Genomic DNA, 19596 nt, shown 5'->3' with positions numbered 1-19596 from the left:
GAAGAAAGGAGATCAGCAAGTGATCAGTACTGCCACGCAGTGGCTGTATTTTGAGTTTTATACTGACACCACCCTGAAAGGCCATTATGATGCTAGTGTTAGGATTGATGAGCATACATTTATACTGTGTGCCTGATAAAGTTGTGTACAAGTGAGAAAATCTTTTTGTTTGTCTGTCTGCATGCAAGTTATCAGGGCACGTAACAGCTACAAATAGCCCATTTAAGACGCCAAAAAACAGCTGTCTGCTATTTTTCACAAACTACTGCCCGGTAACAGGTGCCACAGTTGTCCACTGCATTTGTCACGCATCAATAGCTGCTCTGTTTGTTGAAGGAAATATCTTAATACTCAGCAGCCAGCACCTTAGCTGTTTTTCCACACCTCTCTCCGACCATCTCTCCCCTCACACAGAGTCGAGAGTCTCCTTGCTCCACTGCGCTCTTGGCACAGACAAGTCATTTGAGGGTTGGCACATGCTTAAGAAAATAATAGGCCCCAAAGTCAAGTTTGCAACAACTTCTGGACCAAAAACTCAATAAGTCATAGTCATTTGAAATGGGGGAATAACAAGAGTGGATAAATAGCAAGAGGGAGGAGAAGGAGTCTTGTTTGTGGAGTTGTAGCTGAGAAGCTGTTCACCTGCCTGTCGTGTTATTAGCAATAAAGTAAAGGAGGGAGATATACAGTAGACTACTGTATGAAGTTGACTTTTGTGTCTGAAAAGCCTCTAAGGTTCAAAGCAGAAACTGTATATGAATAATAAGAAAACAGTGTCTATTTTCCATCCTGCTCTAAGTGATTTACTCCTAAAACAAACTATAACTAACATGAACAGGTTCCACCCCTGAATAAGCAGCCCCTCGACAAAGTATCAAGACTTAGATACTTAATGAAGACCTGTTATGGGAGCTGCTTTGCTCTGATTGAGTGAGCTGCCTTTTGCCCTTGTCTCCTCAGGCCTGCTTTGTGAGCAGGGTGAACTCTTCACCCACCTAGCCAGGCGGTCTAATAAGCCCCACAAAGGGACCTGTCTCTGGGCAATGGGCCACCAAGGTATGGGGCCCTGGGCACCAGGGTGCCAGGAATGCAGAGGTCAGTGGAATGAAGCCAGTCCATAGGAGAGGTCACACCTGTCACCTGTCACATATATGTTGGTGTTTTGCGGTATTATCCCTGGATTACAGCAGGGCCTGATGTTCACCCCAGAATGCCTCCTGTCCTGACCTTGCAAAACTTGACATAGACACATCACGCACGAGGATTACCAACATTCCTTAAAGTGACTTGTTGAGCTACGACCAGAATAACGCCATTCATTCTCTGCTGCAGAGACACATGCCATTCAGAAACCACATCACATCTATAGTGTTTGAAGTGAGTCAGATGCTTGGCTTACGTCTAAGAGACAGGGTAAAAACACCTTTGGTGAGGAATGTTAATGACATTAACATCAAACCTCCCCTGCTATTGTTGCTGTCAAAAGTACAGACGCTCATTTGATTTATGAGGCGTCTCCTCCTTCACTGCCACGCAGTCTCTTCCCTTGTTGTATATGGCATCTAATGTGAAGATAGGAAGCGGCTGCTGAAAAATAAAATGGTATCTAAGACACAATTTGTTACCAAACATCTGCCTGTGAAAAAAATATTTTCCATATCTGTTATGGAAGTGTATAGTCAACAAACACCAAAACAAACACACGCTCATGCCAACCACCTTTGCTGCTACAGTAACAACACTGCATATCACGCACACTATGCACCTACACACGATCACTGGGGCAACCCCTTTAGTCACCCCCGGGCCCCAGCTCAACCCCCTTCACCCGGAGGCTCGAGCTAAAAATAAATTAATAATGTCACAAAGGGTGTTCCAAACCACACAATGCATTCCTCTCGTCCCAGGAGCCACGGGGAGAAACTACTGATTGATATGGACAGGGTCAGGAAGTCCTTCGCGAATTACACAGGAGGGGAGGGAGGGGTGGGGAGAGCGGCAAGGGGCAAGAAAACGAGACAGACAAGACACTGGGAGACACAGAGGGAAAGATAAATAGAGACACAGACAGAAACAGAGATATACAGATAAAGCGACAGAGAGGTAGAGCAAACAGACAGAAGAGAATGTTAGGTGGGATAGAAAGTGAGAGGAAGGAAGTGGGAGAGGAAGAAAGAAGAATATTGAGAAGAACTGGCAGTCTTGCACCCTTGAACCTTAAATCTATTTCTCTAAAACACAATTCCTCCCCCCACACAGTGGAGCAGTGCACCCTGGGAGCCTGTTGGAGGGCCCACCAAGAGATGACAGGTTATGTTGCCATGGAACGACCCAGAGTATTGCAGCGCTGCCTCAACTCAGCGATGGGAGTTTGTGGGAGGCCAATGTGGGCTTAGCATGAGAGCAGTGCTCCGTAAAAAAAAAGCCATCCCTGATCTTCTCCCTGGTATGTGCCCCAGCTATTCTTGAATGATAAATCATTTTGATTTCACGCTTGCCGAGTTGTCTGCTCTAGCAGCCTCTCAGAAACCTGTCATCACTGAGGATTGAGGGGCGGGTGTACTGTAATAATGTTAGGTACACCGAATCGTAAAAACTCAAATTGGATGTTAAAAAAAAAGCCCAATAGCAGTAGACAACAGTTGCCTGAATGTCTGTGTGTATAATGTCTAAATATGGGTCCTGGAAGTTAATTTTTCATATTCTGTTAACTTGTAAATCCTACGTAGGAACTCTGGCAAGTGTGTGCATTTGAGAGTGTGTGATAATGCCAGCCTGGGTGTAACTTACATGTGCTGCGAAGCATTGGGGAAGTGCTCGGCATACTGTGGAGCTGAGTCTTCTGGGCCATGAGGGGCAGCATGGCTGATGACCATCATGACAGGACGATGAGGGTATACCTTCTTGGACATGCGGAAAAAGCTGATGCTGTCATTGGTGATCAGATCTGTGAAATAGTCCTGAAAAAGAAGAGCCACGGTGAAATAATTAGACGTTACAAGGCTAAAATCAGATCTAGAAAGGACTGAAAGTGTAGGTGGGATTGGGGAAAATGCAAAACAACATGAGCATTGATAAAACTCGTTTGAAGCAACACAACCAATCACCGTGACATGTTGCTCTTGCTTTCCCTCATCCAGTCATTTTCAAATAAATGGAGAGGGGCCAGTGGGGATATGAACTGGGGCCATTGAGTACACACAGTACCAATCTGTCGAGTCAACAGCTGGCAGCTCGCCTGTGTGTGTGTGTGCGTGTAAATGTGAGTGTGTGTGCTTGAGTCTGTGTGTGTATGTGTATACAGTATATGGGCTGTTGCCTCATCAGTGAATCTCTGCACTATTGAATGTGACACCACTTGATGGTGAGAGGAGCGTGGTGCTCTCAAATGGTATGTTGTTATGACAGCTCCCAGCCTCTACTCCTCTCTGGGCTATCCGCTCTCTTTCTCCTACTTCATTTCATTCTAGCCAGTTTCCCTTAACGTGTCTTTTCTTTCCATCTCACTGATTCACTGTGGGAGATAATGGAACACACAAATCAGAGAAAATACTCTCAAAAGGATATAAGCCTCAGGCATTACTAGGGAAATGAGCTGCAGTGAGTGATGAGTTCAATACGGTAGATGGGAAAAACACAGGGTCCCCCAGACGTTGAGTACTCTGTTTTTCATATTTTAGTGGAATGGGCAAGCAGACGACAACCGAATGAAACTCACTCTAACTTCCTGTAAAGGACTTAGGCTCAGGAAATGTGAAATTGACACATCAAACAACCAGCAGGCGTTACATTTTATCAAAACCTTTATTCTAGGCGTGGTGTCGTTTCTGTTTTTTTTAAATATACCGTAGGTCGCACCCTGAACTAAAATCACAATAGTATTTGCCAAGTTTCCAACCGTAGATCAGCCATTCTACCTGCATTTTGGCATGCCGCTGTTGTTGCCTGGCATAAAACATACGGAAGGGAGTGCCAGATTCAGAATGAAAGGGTAAAGGGTGATTTCCCTGAAATGTCAGAAGTGGGTTTGGCTGATTCATCCTGTCCCTATTAATAGGCTTTATAGCCAGGCAAGTCTTAATGGCCTGGCGGCTGGTGATTGCGTGCACATGGCAAAGCATTGCCATACTTGTTTTTTCAGTGTTGCCAGCTCTCCAAAGTCTGAGCCACTGCTGCTCAGGGCTCTGGCAGGTCAAAAGGAAGTGATGGTGTCATGGAGAATGCCTGGCCAACAGCTATAAAAAGGTCAGGGAGGTGAAGAGTATCACTTTTCCCAGAAGCTTTTGGAGCTGATTAGTAGTAAGTCACGTAATGAGAACTCATTCACACGGTTTCATTTCACAACAACATTCATTCATCTAATTTGTGATTCTCCCATTTTAAGTCTTATAACAACCTACATGGTTTGGCTGTCATTGCAGCAGGATGCTGTGGCTTTGAATTTGCAAGATTTGTATGCGAGGAGTTGTCTGTTGATTCAAAGCTGCTCAATTTCTGAGTGGTGGAAATATGTGTTAGCATTAATGACACCAACATATCACCTTTGGCTTGCAGTCCAGGCTGCTTTGGATTTTTATGATAGTTGTCTGCTGCTGTGGACTGTGTATTTGAAGAAACAAAGTCTATGAGTCATATCCTCAAACTAAGTTTCACACAAAAGGGCTCTGACAAAGACCTTTCCCTCAATGAACTCATCCTCCTACAGATGGAAAATCAGATGGGACCTAATTGAATGAAATCACTGGGCAAGTGTCTCATCAAATCACAATGACTTGGTGTGCCCGCTGCACTCTATGCGGAATAACCTGACCCTCTCACCCTGTGAGAGTCTAAAAAGAGGAGTTGTGGTTGTCATGGTGGTAACAGCAGGTTAATGTTTTTTGGCAGTAAATAGCAAATAGAGTGTCCATTTGGTTATAGACCACAATCTGCTGACCAAGCCCATGTCCTGTAAACACCTAGGCCTCAACTTGTGGGTAACATTACACTTCCATCCAAGTTGGCAGAGGAATAGCAGTCCAAACATTTGTTTGCCCATCTTCTGGGCAGGCCATCTTGAAACTTGACATGTATCCAAACTATAAAAACACCTCATGGATTCCTCATGTCCCCAGGACTACGCTACCTGGGAAGATATTGGCATGGAGCCGCGAAAACAAACTGACAGCTCTAACAAAAACATTCAGGGAAGATTGATGACTGATGCCATTCAGAGCCACAAAAAGACAGAGCAACCACAGTGTTCATCTTTGGAGTCTGAGTGTGGCAAAGTGACTCTTCCCTTCCATTTTACTGTGTTACTCTAGCAGAAAATTATTCAGCAGAAATTCATGGTGGGACAAAGAAAAGGAGGAGACAGGTCGACAGACAGAGAGGGAGACAAAAACAAGTGCAGGGTGGTATTTATCACGGGCAACTTTGGCTTCTCATAAAGATGCTTCAATTTTACAGTGTCTAAATGTTGAGTTAAGGTGTGTCATAATAAAGGGATGCTGCAGAAAGAGGAGACGCCAGCTCAAGTCAACTCATTCCCTTTAATTCTCGAATGAGAATTCCTGCCAGCCTGGATCACAGCGCTGAGATAAGTGAAGTGCTTCACTGTCTGTATTTATAAGTGAAGTGGAACCTGCAATTTGTCAGGCGAAGTCTTTATATTAGGTCATAAAGGGAAAACAAATGAGTGATTGAGTTAATGGTCCCTTTTTAGAAATTATGGGAGCACATACCTTGGCATATTCTGCGCCATGTTTCTCCTTGTAACCGTTCCGACAGACAGTGTAATTATAGAAGCGGGAATTTTTGATCAATCCAACCCATTCACGCCACCCAGGTGGGATATAGCTGCCATTGTACTCATTGAGGTACTTGCCGAAGAAGCCTGCAAAAGAGAAAGAGAGAAGAGAACCCTCTTTTAGTATAGAGTATAATCTTAGGTGAACAATGCATGTTTTCTTTGTTTGCCTATACCTGTGAAAAACTTAATTTTGAGTGTCTGTGTGAGTTTCTCTCTGTGCGCATGTATGTGTGAGACCCATATATTTTTTGCTTGTCTCTTTTTTCCCCTGGCTTCACTGCACAGCATTCTCGGATAGGCTGGGCAGGGAGCCAGCCTGTCCCGGAGAAGGCTAATTGCAGACTCACGCATCAGCTCGAAAACCGCAGGCCGTGCTGCAGCCCACAGGACCCCACTGAGCTGCCCAGTCCAACGCCTGCCCATCACTCTCATAGACACTGTCTGATGAGACACGACAGCGACCTGGCACGCTCACCATGTTTGCATTTCTCACAGCAGACAGCCAGGCAGGGCAGTGGAGTCTAGCTTGCTGTAAAAATCTTCATTGACTAGCACAAGTGAATATAGAGAGAGACCAGAAGGACATTGGGGCTGGTAGTGACTGACAGTATCTTGGCTGAAAGTGAGATGACATGCACTGGAGGTGAACTATCATAACCTGAGAAGTGCTACTTTCCCATGAAAAATCATGAGAAAACACCAGCGCTACATTAAGAGGTCTTTGGTGGACATACAGCAGGCCTTCAGTGCTGATTATTGCATATACACAAGGGTCTGAATGAGTGTATGTAGGCGTGCGTGAAACTAACCTGTTCTGTAGCCGGTGTTGTTGAGGTAGACAGCGAATGAGCGTGGCTCGTGCTGAGCTTGCCAGGAAGGGGAGGAGCAGTTCTCATTGTTGGTGTAGGTATTGTGGTTGTGGACGTACTTGCCCGTCAACATGGAGGAACGTGACGGGCAGCACATGGGTGTGGTGACAAAGGCATTGGTGAAACTAGTGCCTCCGTCTTCCATGATCTTACGGGTTTTATTCATGACCTGTAGAGAACCTGGAGGACAAGGAATGGAGGTCAATTTTGTGACACACATTGTTGGTAGTATAAAAATAGGCTGAGCCAATACGCACAATATCAAGTGTTGCCCTTTCAAAATGACAAAAACATATATTTACATTATTTTCAAATGGATAAACACAGTGCTCATTAAATTAGTTGATCTTTTCTTACAGAATTGTGTAACAAAATAATTATAATTCACTCAGTTAATAGTCCAGATGGTCATTCTGCTTCTGCTTATGGCCTCTATTTAATATTTAATGTGTAGAGGAAGACCACATAAATCCTCAGGCAAATATCCAGAAAGACAAAGAAATTCATGGGGACACAGTAAGAGAGAAAATTAGAAAGAATTAAATAAATTAATGTAAGAAACAATAGGAGAAAAAAAAAACAGGGCCGAGGTGAAAAGTAAATAGGGCCCACAGAATTCCAGGAAGACCAGGAAGAGTGCCAGCCTTACCTAACTCCACATCCTGGTCGTCAGTCATGATGAGGATGATGTTGGGCCGGATGTTTCTGCGGTCTCTCTGGATGCGACCCCTGAGGCCTTGAGCCCTGGTAGTGGTGAAGGCCATGCTGCCCGGAGCCCAGTCCGGAGACAACAGGGCCAACCAGGCCAGCCACAGCATCAGCATGGTGCCCAAGACGGCAGGAGACGGGGTGGGTAGATGGGAGAATTAATGGAGAGATGAGGGGAGGGATGGAAGAGGTCCAGCCAGGCCACTCACTCACACCCGTGTGGCTCTCGCAGCCGTGGTCGACTGTGAAGGAGAGAAAACACATGGAGACATTAAAATGAGGAACAGAGGGAAACAAGCGGAATAGAGTAGGCAGTTTCAAAGTGGTAAAATAGTGATTTGCATTATACTTTCAGACAGACAATGAAAAGCCCAGCTTCCCTCTAGGAATTCTTTTAAGTCTTTGGTGGTCCACCAAGGATAATTTAACTAACATTTCCAACATATGTTACATGCTGACTGAAATCAATACTCTCTCCTGAAAAGAAAATCCCTGAATATAAACTCTCCTGACTTGAACTAGAAAAAAAAAACCCAACAAGATCATAGCAACCCATGAAAACATTTTAAAAAACAAAAGAGCAGTGAAGATCCAGAAGCACAGATCTCACCTCAGAGAATCTAGCGAGTCTCATTTTGTTTGGTCTTTTCTCATAATATCCTTTTTTCTTCTGTTTTTCCCTCTCTCCTTCTGTTTCAGATAACACACACTCACACACGGAAACTCTCCATCTCCACTGGAGAGCTGTTGTTCAGCTCAACTGTGCTGAGACCTCGCCATTGGCTGTCCGCACTCAAACACCCACAACCACTGTCCTGTGTCGGCCAATTGCAGGCCACCTTCCACCTGTCACTCAAAAGTCACCCCCTGGTGAGTCAAGCGTGACAGAGGGCCGGTGGGGAGGATGGGTCCACACTAGGGGGGAGGGGGTTAGGGGGCACGGAGGGCGGGGAGAGGGTTCCGCTACATTAACCCCAGTGCCACTGTCGCCAATCACAGATTACCTCTGAGTCATCATAGCACTTTGCAGCCTCTTGCTCACTTACAATGTCATGGTTGGTCATTAAAAGTCTCCATATCTTTTGCCTAAATACCAGTGACCAGTGTAAAATTTATATTAGTGTTAACCCAAATCTCTCACAAACCTCAAGGTAACACATTCAAGCAATTCCATCCTCATGCTGTCACCAATAGAGAGATCACACTTGTTTAGATGAATTTCAAATATAAATCCATAAATCTACTGTCTTTACAAGATTAAGTGCACAGGTGCTATTCGAGAAGAGAATACAACTAGGCATAAATGCCAAAATTATTCAAATTAGCAGGTAAAATTCAGGAACAATCATGTATGTGAAGGAAAGGCTTGTGGGTGTGAGATGAACCATGACGATGTAATAATGAGTACTCCATCATTGCCTTATGGACAGCAATCCCACTGAGTGGCACCATACTGCTCCCTATTCTGAGTTAATGGCCTGAAAACAAATAGCAGGTCTGTGACACCTGAGCCTGGTCAAACCCCACTGGGTGGCTCCGCCCTTACCCTCATTTCCACAAAAGGTCCGGTCCCAATTGGCAAAGAATAAAAGCTGTAATTTAAAATAAATGATCATTATGGCGTCCGGTGCGTAATGGAAGCCACTTTGGAAAAGTGTATCAACATTTTTAAAAGGGTGAAATGCAAAGTATTTTCTGTATTAATGTACCATGTTGATTTGGTGAAAATGGCTTCAGTCACATGAATAAGAATTTTTCTCAATAATCTGAAGTCTTCAGATGGTGTAGATGGTAGAAGTCAGTAAAGGGATGATAAGTTAAAGGGCCTACCAAATGTTGTATCATTGTATACCATTGTATATACTGTCCATACTGATATATATTTGTCCTACTAGAATATACATGAGCACACAAAAACACAAGCAGAGGAAAAGCATCAACAAACGAAAACCCCTACTCCCAGTGAAGTGTTAAACAGATCATGTCCTTGCATAAGATAACACCATTACAAATCATCTTCACCATCTCCCAGCAACACATCATCCAATCACAGATTTGGGCAGATATGTGAGAAAAATTCACGCTCTTGGACTTGTTCTTCATTGCTTATCTGCTTGTCCTCCAGTTAGATGACAACTGTGATAAGCAGACCTTCAGATAGAGCTTTAAGAGCACTTTGGTCTGTCCTGCGTTCCAGACGAGCAGTGTCCGAGCCAGCCAGCCCAGTCATCGTGACAGCCCTGTGCAAACATTGGCGCCGTTTGGACAAACACCCCTCCAGCACAGGGTGGAAGAGTGCACAGAACCTCACAGTGAATTACCCACACAACACAAACTACTGTACAAACATATGGTGACACGCAGGAACTCATAAGACACTCACACACAAGTCTCTCTCCCACAAAAACACATATTCCTGCTTTGAGGGTCCAAGTCCTCCTACATAAATGTGAAAGCTTCCCAGGAACAATACTAGATGCAGTCCAAATCTAGACAAAATTCAGGTCTCTATTTCTGTCAAGCTGTGGAAGACCTGGAATGAAATGTTAGCACCCAACACAAATTTAATTTTACATGCCGATGGTTCCCTCTTCTTGCGACTTAGAGAAGCGAGAAAACAGACAAGAAACTTCATTGTGGAATCTGATACAAACCTTGTGGTGCTGATGCGGTTAGCTAAAACGGTATCAATAGCCACACTGTCTGAAACGAGCGAGATGGCAGGGCTAATAAAGTGCCACGCATAACGACCGATGGGATGTGGCCCGAAGTTACTAAGGCAAAACGACACAGCTGCTGCCATAAACGAGAGCACCACCTCCCCTTGTCCTTTAGGTTACCTCTCATCCTAACTTAATTTCACCTGATCCACTTTCCTCCCCGGGTCATCTGAAGTTCGCTTATGAGCGAAAGGATTTCTAGCAGCTCTCTGTCTGCCAAAGGTGCCCCTGGATCATTTAACAGCTGTCCATCTCAAAGTCACCGCTCATCAAAGGAAACACCTCTATTATTTATTGATGTAGCATCCTCACTACTCTTGACTTTCTCATGTTAATATGACACATAGGGCACACAGTCGCTACAGGAAATGACCAGCTAAGTGCTGATGTGTGGAGATTAGTTTGTAGCGCAGGAGGAGGGCTGATGGCAGTTGGCTGGTTGCAATCAGACCTATGGCACATTTAGCATGTTTCCTGTTCATATGGTGGAAAATTACAAAAAAAATGAATGACTTTACTCACCACTATAATTATAATTCCCTTAAGACATTCATTCCTTCCTCACGTACTTTGAGTCTGACAGTTAAACACTAAAAAAACAGTTCAACATGAATGGGACTCTGCTTCTGTCAGAATGCCTAAGACAACTGACTTTGCCACAAGACTAGTGGCTAACTACTTAAAAATCTATGCATATGTTTATTAAAAACAAGATTTGCTCCAATTTAAATTCAAACAATACTTAAACTGTCCAGAATAGACAGTTAAAATACTGCTTTAATCATAGCTGGTTATCATTTAGTAGGATTAACTGCATAAGTGTATTGAATTGGAACAGTGTGTCATTTTTGAGTGCTTTTGTTTCGTGCGGACACTTGACAAAATGTTATCCAGACATTCAAGCGCACTTAGTGATGAGCAGCACGAAATGTAGCCATTATATCCAACTCTAAACATTTCTGGATGTATTCATGAGAAGGAACTCGGACATAAGAAATACAATAAACAATATGAGTCAATATGTTGAAATCTGAAAGTTATTACATAGTTGGCTTCTGAATCTCTCTTCTGTTGTTGCCACTGCTTCTTCCTCCTCTGTAAAATGCATGTTGCCAATTTCAGAAAGCCCTTGAGAACCCTCTGCGAGAATAATGTTTCATGTCATTTTCATAAACCGTTCATTTTGAATGAGTTTATTTATTTACGCCATCCAGTATGATATAAGTAGAACAGGCTTCTTCTATACATCTGTGGACCAGACAAGAGGTCTTTATTCCTGGACAGAGTCAGAGGACTAGGGAGCACATTGTTTCTCCTTCCTCATTGTTTTGGAGGATTAGCACTAATGACCCTTTAAATGAGCCTTTACTGTACTCATCATGGTTAAGCTGGGGGAGGAATATTGGGGATGGATGGGAGGAACGTAAAATGCCCAGGGGTTCAAAGGACTGAAACAAAAAGGCCACTATGGAGTTTTCAGACACACAGCTGCCAGATACATAAAAGATGTGCAATTTTCAGATTAATGGCCATCAACACAAGGAACTTTTAGCGCACCTCAACACCCTACTAATCTTTACTTTCAAGATAGTAAAGGGTTTTTCTTCTCCTTCTTTACTTGCAAAAAACAGCTCTTTCACTTGCCCCTCTTTGGCACATACAGCTTTGCTCAGTTATTTGGTATGGCTACACAGACAGCTGTGCTTTGTGCACAGAGTAAAGCTGAACATAATAGAGTTGCTGCTTGTGTAACCATCCAGGGCAGTACTGTTTGGCTGGTTGGCAGTTGTGCCCTCCAGTTAGGGCCTCAAACCACACACCCTGCTGCACCCTGACCCTCCTCTGACCCGAGTGGTAATATGGCTTTGATGGTGGCTTGTTTAACCTAACCTCAGCAACCTGAGGCTACCCACACACAGGGGTTAAGAGGGGAAACTCTGAGGGAAGAAAAAATGGAGTGTAGGGGGATCAGTACAGAGGAATGGAGGTAACAAAAGTCTTGTAAAAGTCTGGTTGTGGTTGGCCTGCATATTCATTTCAACAATGGCAAACAGGCTGCATCTGGCTTAGGTTCTGTTCAGTCAGCAGTGGCAGTCTGTACATTTATCAGCTGTCACTGAAAAATAGCAGACGCACTGAAAGACACAAAGGGGAATTCTTCTGTTAAAAACAGACTGATTGACGGCCAAGGATCCATGCATCCCTTAAAGCAGAGTATTTGTCCACCCACTAATGTGCGTCTGGTCGTAGACTTGTTCAAGTTAACATGGAAAGGTTGGAGGCGAGGGGGTTTACATTCACAAAACAAGATGCAAGTCAAAACCCAAACCAGATGCCATGCCCCACTAAAGTAAATCAGTCATTCATAAAGGGACTTGCCATTAAGGACAATGGCCATTTCAAAGCACCTAAAATCCCCTTTTATTCCTGTCCATTCTCTCTCTCGCTCCCTCCCTATTAGCCCAGTCCATCTCTAAGGCAGCCAAGTCACAGAGGAACAATGGCAAAGAGAAGGGAATTAAAGTCTGATGGCATAGTTTGAATTCTGTAGGCTGTTCTGTACTATAAGCAGGATGACTAGCTACCAACAACAGCATGCAGTCACAACCCTGTACGGGACCCAAACATCTATCATGATAGAATTGTGGAAACCAGGAAACATGACTTTAGAGATAGTAAAGCTATCATAGATGTTTCTTTGCAAACAAAACAGCTAAGAAACAACGCAGTAGAGATAAAGACGGAGAACAACGATGTTACGTCTCTTGATTTTCGCTTCAGATGAGGGACATTTTTCAGTGCAGTCTGATTTCTCCCTCTCCATTTCGGAGGGGAAAAATGATTATGGCGAGGTCTTAGATTAATATTGAGGTTTGTCCAAATATTTCTGTAATCCGAGGGAATTCGGCTGGTCTGCTGCCATCAGGGCTGACGAGGGCCTTTTACACTGAGGAGGGCCTGTGTCAGGGTGCTGTGCCCGGCAGGCCAAGGGCAGCACATTGTACCCATGAAGACCCGCCCGTCAGCCACACTGAGCACTCTGAAGGGGAGCTCTGTCCCAATGTACTAACTTGGCTGTGGGTACGCACTGGGAAAAGACTCAAACCTTGGTGTTTTCAGACTCTTAACTCTGCTGATTTGTTTGACCAAAATGCCCAAATTGATGTAGGATCTATGACAAAATTCCAGTGAGAAAACCAGGCTCAAGGCAGTGAGGAGAGATCACTGGCTCTTTGTTTCAATATATTTATGGACTCACCACTTTCTACATTGACAGTAACATTCAGAGTCTTCTTTTCGTCCATGTTACATCTAAAAAAGCTCAGATGTTTTAGCTAAAAATGATTCATCCACTGGTATGCAGTGCGTTTGGGGTACACGTAGTCCACTTTAATGAAGAAGAATGGCCTCAATTCAGTGAAATGTGAACCTGGAGTGGGCGCATTCACGGCTATTAGTTAAACCCCTCATGTTTCTCTCCAAACTGGTAAGAGAACCTTTGTAGTGCCAAGGCTGCCAGGCCACCCCATCAATATTATGGATGCATCTTAATGTATAATTAAATGAATCCTGGTCCGGAAGACTTCAAAGTGGGAATGGCTGGCGGGCCATCAGGTGGTCTGTTGGAAATCATGAGGGGGTTTTGAGCACCCTGAAAGGGAAATGACTAAAAAACACACAAGGTCATTTCAGAAATGGGGAAAGCTGCCTATATTTATTTGTGTATGTGTGTCCATACATGTGCGCCTGTCGTAAAGGCAATGTGTATCCAAAGTGGTCATATCCTGAGCCGTGGACTGAATATTTAAGCAAAAGCCTCATGGTGGTAACACTGACAAATGGGGCTTTGTATCAGTCAATAAGACTGATATCAGCCATTTTCACAAATGGTCTTGATCTCAGAAATTTAGAAAATACTGAGAAGGCAGTTTCCTCCTTAAACTTTTCTGTCAGTGGGCATTTTTAAAATGTTGAATTGCATAAATTTGCTTTTCTTTTCTTTTATTATATATGATATGAACACAAATCAAAATGATTCTCAATGTCATTACTAACTTGCCCTCATCCTCCAGGAGATTTGCTCTCCAAGTGAGACTCAATTTTAAAAGCAGATTTACCGTTCAAGAGGGTGTGGAAAAGGATGACAGAGAGAGTTAGGGGGGTGGCGGGAAGAGAGAGAGGGAAGGGAGGAGGTGAACGAAAGGGAAACCACTCCTCTGATTTATTGTGTGATATGAAAACACAGAATCATAATCAGGGAATCAGAAGTCACAGTTATATGATGTGAGCCTAAAGCAAGCACTTTCTTGTTAAAACTATTCTAAGCCATGAATGGAAACCATTAGTGATAGACAACCTCAGATGAATAAAATAGAGCACATTTATATTCCTCCAGTCACTTTCTTGTCAAAACCCACACTGCCATCAGAAACACTCTATCAGGCTGCGAGAGCTCCAAAGAAAGTCAGAGCGAGAGGGAGGAGAACGTATTGCTCACTCACGGGTGGCTTTCTTGTCTCTTTGACGTGTCAAATATACCCCAGATAAATTATTCCTTTCACCACAAAAGAGAGCTATGGCAAATTGCTTCAATGGGTTTCCACTGAGGTAATTGTCAAGAATAAAGAGATTGACTTCTTTTCCATGAAATCAGCAGCATGGTGGCACAGGGAGAGAGTGAGGGAGAGCGAACGCACGGAGTCTGAAGGATTTCTTTTTCTGTTAAAACTCGGCAGTTTACCAAGTTCAATAGCCTTGTAACGTTCACCGACTACTGACTTGAGGAGTGTGACTTGAATCCTCTTTCTCGTATGACATGGAAGAAAAGCAAGACTAGTGACAGGTCATTAGGAAAAAATGGGCTTCTCTGTCTGTGCACTGGTTACTGATTGACAGTATGTGTAAAGAAGACTGTGGTCCAGGACCAGTTTAAATGTACTGCTGAGTGACTGATGTACCATTCTCCTGGATAAAATGGATTTATTAAAAGGGTAGAAAAATATTTATATATAGCAAAATTGAGCTTTAGTTTGTCCCATTTTCTGTGTGTGTGTGTGTGTCTATGCTTAGAATAGAAACAGAATTCTCTTAACTCATACAGTTTGATGTCAATGTCAATACAGACAGAGATGTGTTGAGCTGCAAAATAAGGAAAACAAATAGGTAAATAGAACATTCTGGGTCCACTGTGTTTCTTGGAAAAGAAAGCCTTGAAACATCACATTTATGAAATAATTCCACACAGACAACAATCAGACAACTGTGTGCAACTGAAGTAAACACAAGAGATGTTTACGTGTATCTTCGAAAAAGCATCATTTCAGCTTAAAATCTATCAAACTCAACTAATAAACATATTATACAAAAACTGTGTAGGTTGAAAGGTTGCTGAAATTAAGTAAGCCGCAAGTTAGAACTAGCTAAAAAGGATGATTTAGAGCTGTAATAATTCTGTCAAGATGATATACTTGCTGCAAAGTGAGACAGAGTAGCTGCTGATTTCTACTTCTAACCACTACTAGCCAATATTACAGAAGCAGTGTTATCTACTGAAGTAGTTCCTACTCATAAAAGTGAACGTGAATCAGCGTTCAACATTTAAGACAAGTTCTGAGTGTAAACTCCTTTGCGATTGGCAATCATTAAAAAGAAAAAAAAAAAAAGTAGATTCCTCAGGGTGAGGTGGTGGCAGCTCAGTCAGCAAACCCCAGTTAAGTGTAGTACTGCTGCTGGTGCATGAAACTAAACACCCCTAAAATGTGGAGCATGTGTAGGCATATTCTCTGGGAACCGTAGACAAACATAGACCATGAGAACCGGCCTGCGTGACCTGGGACGCCATAAACAAACTTCTCCATGGCTGTGACACACCAACATGATACCACTCATAAAAACGCATTCGTCCGATTGCACCTGTGCCTGTTCAGCACGCCCTTCGGTCCATGCCTGTGGGCATTTATGCATGTGTGTGTACATGGATATCATATACACTGTGTGTGCACTACAAGTCATACTGAAACAGTCTGAGTAAGAATCAGTCAGACTTGAACACAGACAGACACGTAACCTGTAATTTGTACACAGGGGAGCTCCCTTTCCCATTGCCTCTGGCTCAGTGTGTGGCTTTCCAAAGCATGCAATAACATCATTTGTAATTTAATTAACTTTACCCTGGCTGGTAAAAATTCCAGATCTTAGTGCATTGTATAATATCTAAAATACCATATCTACTGAAAGACTAATTCACTTACAAAGCATAAACCTGGAAGCTTACCCTTCCAAATTCTTCCATGCCTTTACATTTGAGTCAAAGTTGAAGGAATGCAGTCAGTGCAACATCCCGACATGTTCAAGAGACACCAGAAGACACAGCCAAACTCAGCTGAACTTGCCGTGGGCAATTCAAGAAGAGCGAAGCGAAGATAATGTGTGTCATGCAATGCTGGACGTTGTCAGTGTAAACAAGTTGCTCAACCTTTAATACTACGACTGTTCAAAGATCCAGCTATTCTGCATCCACATGGCAAAGTCGGGCTGTTCAAGTAAGGGCAAACAGGACCAAAGGCTACTAGCAGCACATGGCCAAGTCCACACATATAAGCGCTTGTGCGTGCACACACACACACACACATCGACGCACATGGGCAGAGGAGGGGAGTGCTGGCAGAGGCTGAATGTGTTTGCCCGCTCCAGGGGAGAAGGGAAGAAAGGGAGCAGAAGAGCTGAAACAAACGCATGCTGGCTTCTATTAGTCGAGCTGTGGAGCGGGATGGAGGGGTGAGGAAACGTATTCATTCATTCTGCCCCCTCCCTCCCCGCCCTCCACCCATTCCCATTCCTCCAACCCTCCCACCCCATTATCTCCATTCTGGAAAGGCGGTGGATGAAAGGGACAACCCCCCAGTGGCAGCACTTCTCCCTCCAAACTTACGCCGACGCATTCTGACGGCTGCTTAATTGTACGTGATACAGGCAGGGCCCTTTCTCTTTCAAATCTAAAACAGATTGCTTCTCCCTGGGGAGGGGATTATTGGACAAGAGAGATGACAAAGCAGGGACAGTGCGGCCCTCTGGGGGGTGGAGGACGGAAGGGGTAAGCTTGTGGGTAGTATGTATGTGTGTGTGCGTGTGCGTGTGTGTGTACATGTTTTTCTATGTTTCTCTTTCATGCGCGTCTGTGTCACAAGAAGATTATGTTTGTGTTCGTATGATTCAAACAAGTGCACGTGTGGATGACAACAAAGATCCGGCCTCTGATCACGAGATGATCATCGGATGGTTCTGTCCACTTCGAACTCCAACTTTCTTACGCTCTTTATCGCACGTGCACACCTCCCTTTTACTCATCCCCCCTTTTCTCTTCCTCTTATCTTGGCCTCCTCCACTTCCCCCTCTGTGTCTCTCTTGACCCAGCTTTCTCTTTCTCCCCCTTAAGCCCGTGCTGCATCTATGTGCAGTGACATTTGAACAAAAGCTGCTCCGGACATCACCGAAAAAAGTATTAAAATCCTCTCTCTTGCTCAAGCTTTACTCGTTAATGTGCACTTGTAGTGCTTTAACTACCGGCAAACCCATGTTTTCTCCCACTCTATTCATTCTCAAAACTAAAGACCTGGTCAGGGGTCATTCCTGGCTGAACCATCTACTCAGAACTCCACAAATCTTTTCATCACAAAATACATCTTTTCTTATCAAGTAGTCATCAGGACAGAGGATGAAGACAAAGACAATGGAGAAAAATGCACAGAAAAAGTAAAGCAACAAACTTGTGTGTGATTGAAGGTTAGAGGATCAGGCATTCCTTCCAGTGATGAGCTGGATGTGATGTTTGCATGCCCCAACCTTTACTGCTCAAAAGGAGAGGCTGAACAAACACTTGGGGGTGCTATTGTGAGCTCCTGAGTGCCCCCAAAATAGATTTACGCAGTGTGTGTGTGTCGGTGCGCATCCAGATATGCATGGAATATTTCCCTGGAGATATGTCCTTAAAAGTCAAGGACATTCCTCATTTAAGGGCAGTATGTATGTAGATTGAAACTCCATAGCAAGGTTTGATCAGTAAGGACAACAAAGGAACTGAGAAAGTGGCTGACTCATCTAAAGATAGCCTTTCTAGATCCCACATAAATAAAAGCATGCCAAATGCTCACTGTTCAAATACTGGTCATTTGCAGTGATAGGACTGTGCAATCTACTCCAGCGCTACTATGCAATCAGGCGAGTATGAGGAACACTATCATTAAGCTGAAGAGATAAACAAGTGCCGGAGGAGAGGGTGGTTTAGGAAATCTTTTCTTAACATGCTCGCACACATGAGAACACACACAAACTATAGTTATAAAACATATTTTTCAGTATTTTTCAGAGAGATGAAACTGTGAGGGGCCAGCATTCCACTAGTCTTCCAAGGGAAAGAGGTATGGTTATTTATTAAATCATCAGACAGTTTGACTGATTACATGCAATTTGATCAAGAAGGTGCTCACAGCAGTTCGGATAACGCATGATTTTCCATTTCCAGATCCAGGTTTTCTCCTTTTCGACGCCATCTCAACTCCCTTTTTAGAGGCCAAATGTATCTTCCTATTCTTACAGGAGAATGGAAAGTTATCTGCCACACTTACAATTTCATTGCAACCCCAAAGGGAATCATATAATGACAGAATTCACAAATATGACTTCTGTCATTGCAGGGTTAAGTTTAGAAAGTAAAATGCAGCATGATAAAAGTCTGACTCTGCTGTGAGGAAATTATGGAGCTGATTTGGAGAGAGTTCACACACATATGACACTTATTCTAATTCAGTACTTTTGACCACTGTTACACATATTGGAACTAATGCATGAACAATGACATGTAGATTTAGTGTTTTATCTGCTTCTTGTGGTAATCAGTCTGCCATGAATGCCTTTGACCTTGTTCAGCAGTCGGCATTTATGAAGTCACGCAAGATGTCTGAGAATTCTCTGATTCAGTGTAGCTGGCATTTAAAGGATACCCACACACACACACACACGCACACACACACACACACACACAGTAGATTCGAATGATGGCAGAGCTGCTACTGGAACAACGTTTGTCTTGGCAAGCGTCTACCCCCCAGAACCTAATTATTTGCAGCAGCTGCTCATGCTCTTGTTTGTAGCACAGTGAAGCTAAACAGTTTAAAGGATCTCCCTTCTCTTCTGAGCTGGCAGTCAATGCTGCGTTTCAAACACCTTAAAGCTGCTTCGCTACGCCATGGGTAGGATAATCAGAAATTGAATCTAAACACTGCCAGTCTAGTCAATACTGAAAGTTTGAAGTTAAGGGTCTCCGTCTTTCTCCTGCATTCTCATTCAGTAACATATGTCGGCACTGCAAAGGAACTCAAATGTAAACCAACGTGTTGTGTTTTACACAACTTGTGCCTGGTACAAGCAATCGGCTTTGAATGTGAGCACAGCATAATTTTGCCTTTTAAGAAAACTAGGTCAGAAAGATAAATTCTCTTGTTTTTTT

The 19596-nt window shown here is 43.5% G+C and overlaps 1 protein-coding gene across 7 annotated transcripts in view; it reads right to left on the bottom strand.

Annotated features, from left to right (window-relative positions):
- The window catches only part of sulf1 (sulfatase 1), an 86206-nt gene that overhangs the window by 15971 nt on the left and 50639 nt on the right, over positions 1–19596 (bottom strand). For all 7 annotated transcript variants that reach the window (XM_067578761.1, XM_067578763.1, XM_067578759.1 and 4 more), the window contains 4 exons: positions 7313–7613; positions 6604–6843; positions 5727–5878; positions 2791–2960 (listed from right to left, as the gene is read on the bottom strand). In XM_067578761.1, the coding sequence (XP_067434862.1) occupies positions 2791–2960; positions 5727–5878; positions 6604–6843; positions 7313–7487 (737 nt within the window). In that variant the 5' untranslated portion in view covers positions 7488–7613. The remainder of the gene's footprint in view (positions 1–2790; positions 2961–5726; positions 5879–6603; positions 6844–7312; positions 7614–19596) is intronic.

Source organism: Thunnus thynnus, chromosome 21 (genome assembly GCF_963924715.1).
Source record: "Thunnus thynnus chromosome 21, fThuThy2.1, whole genome shotgun sequence".
NCBI classification, from domain to species: domain Eukaryota; kingdom Metazoa; phylum Chordata; class Actinopteri; order Scombriformes; family Scombridae; genus Thunnus; species Thunnus thynnus.
Note: the sequence above shows the minus strand (reverse complement) of the source record. Positions and strands in the feature narration are given on the sequence as shown.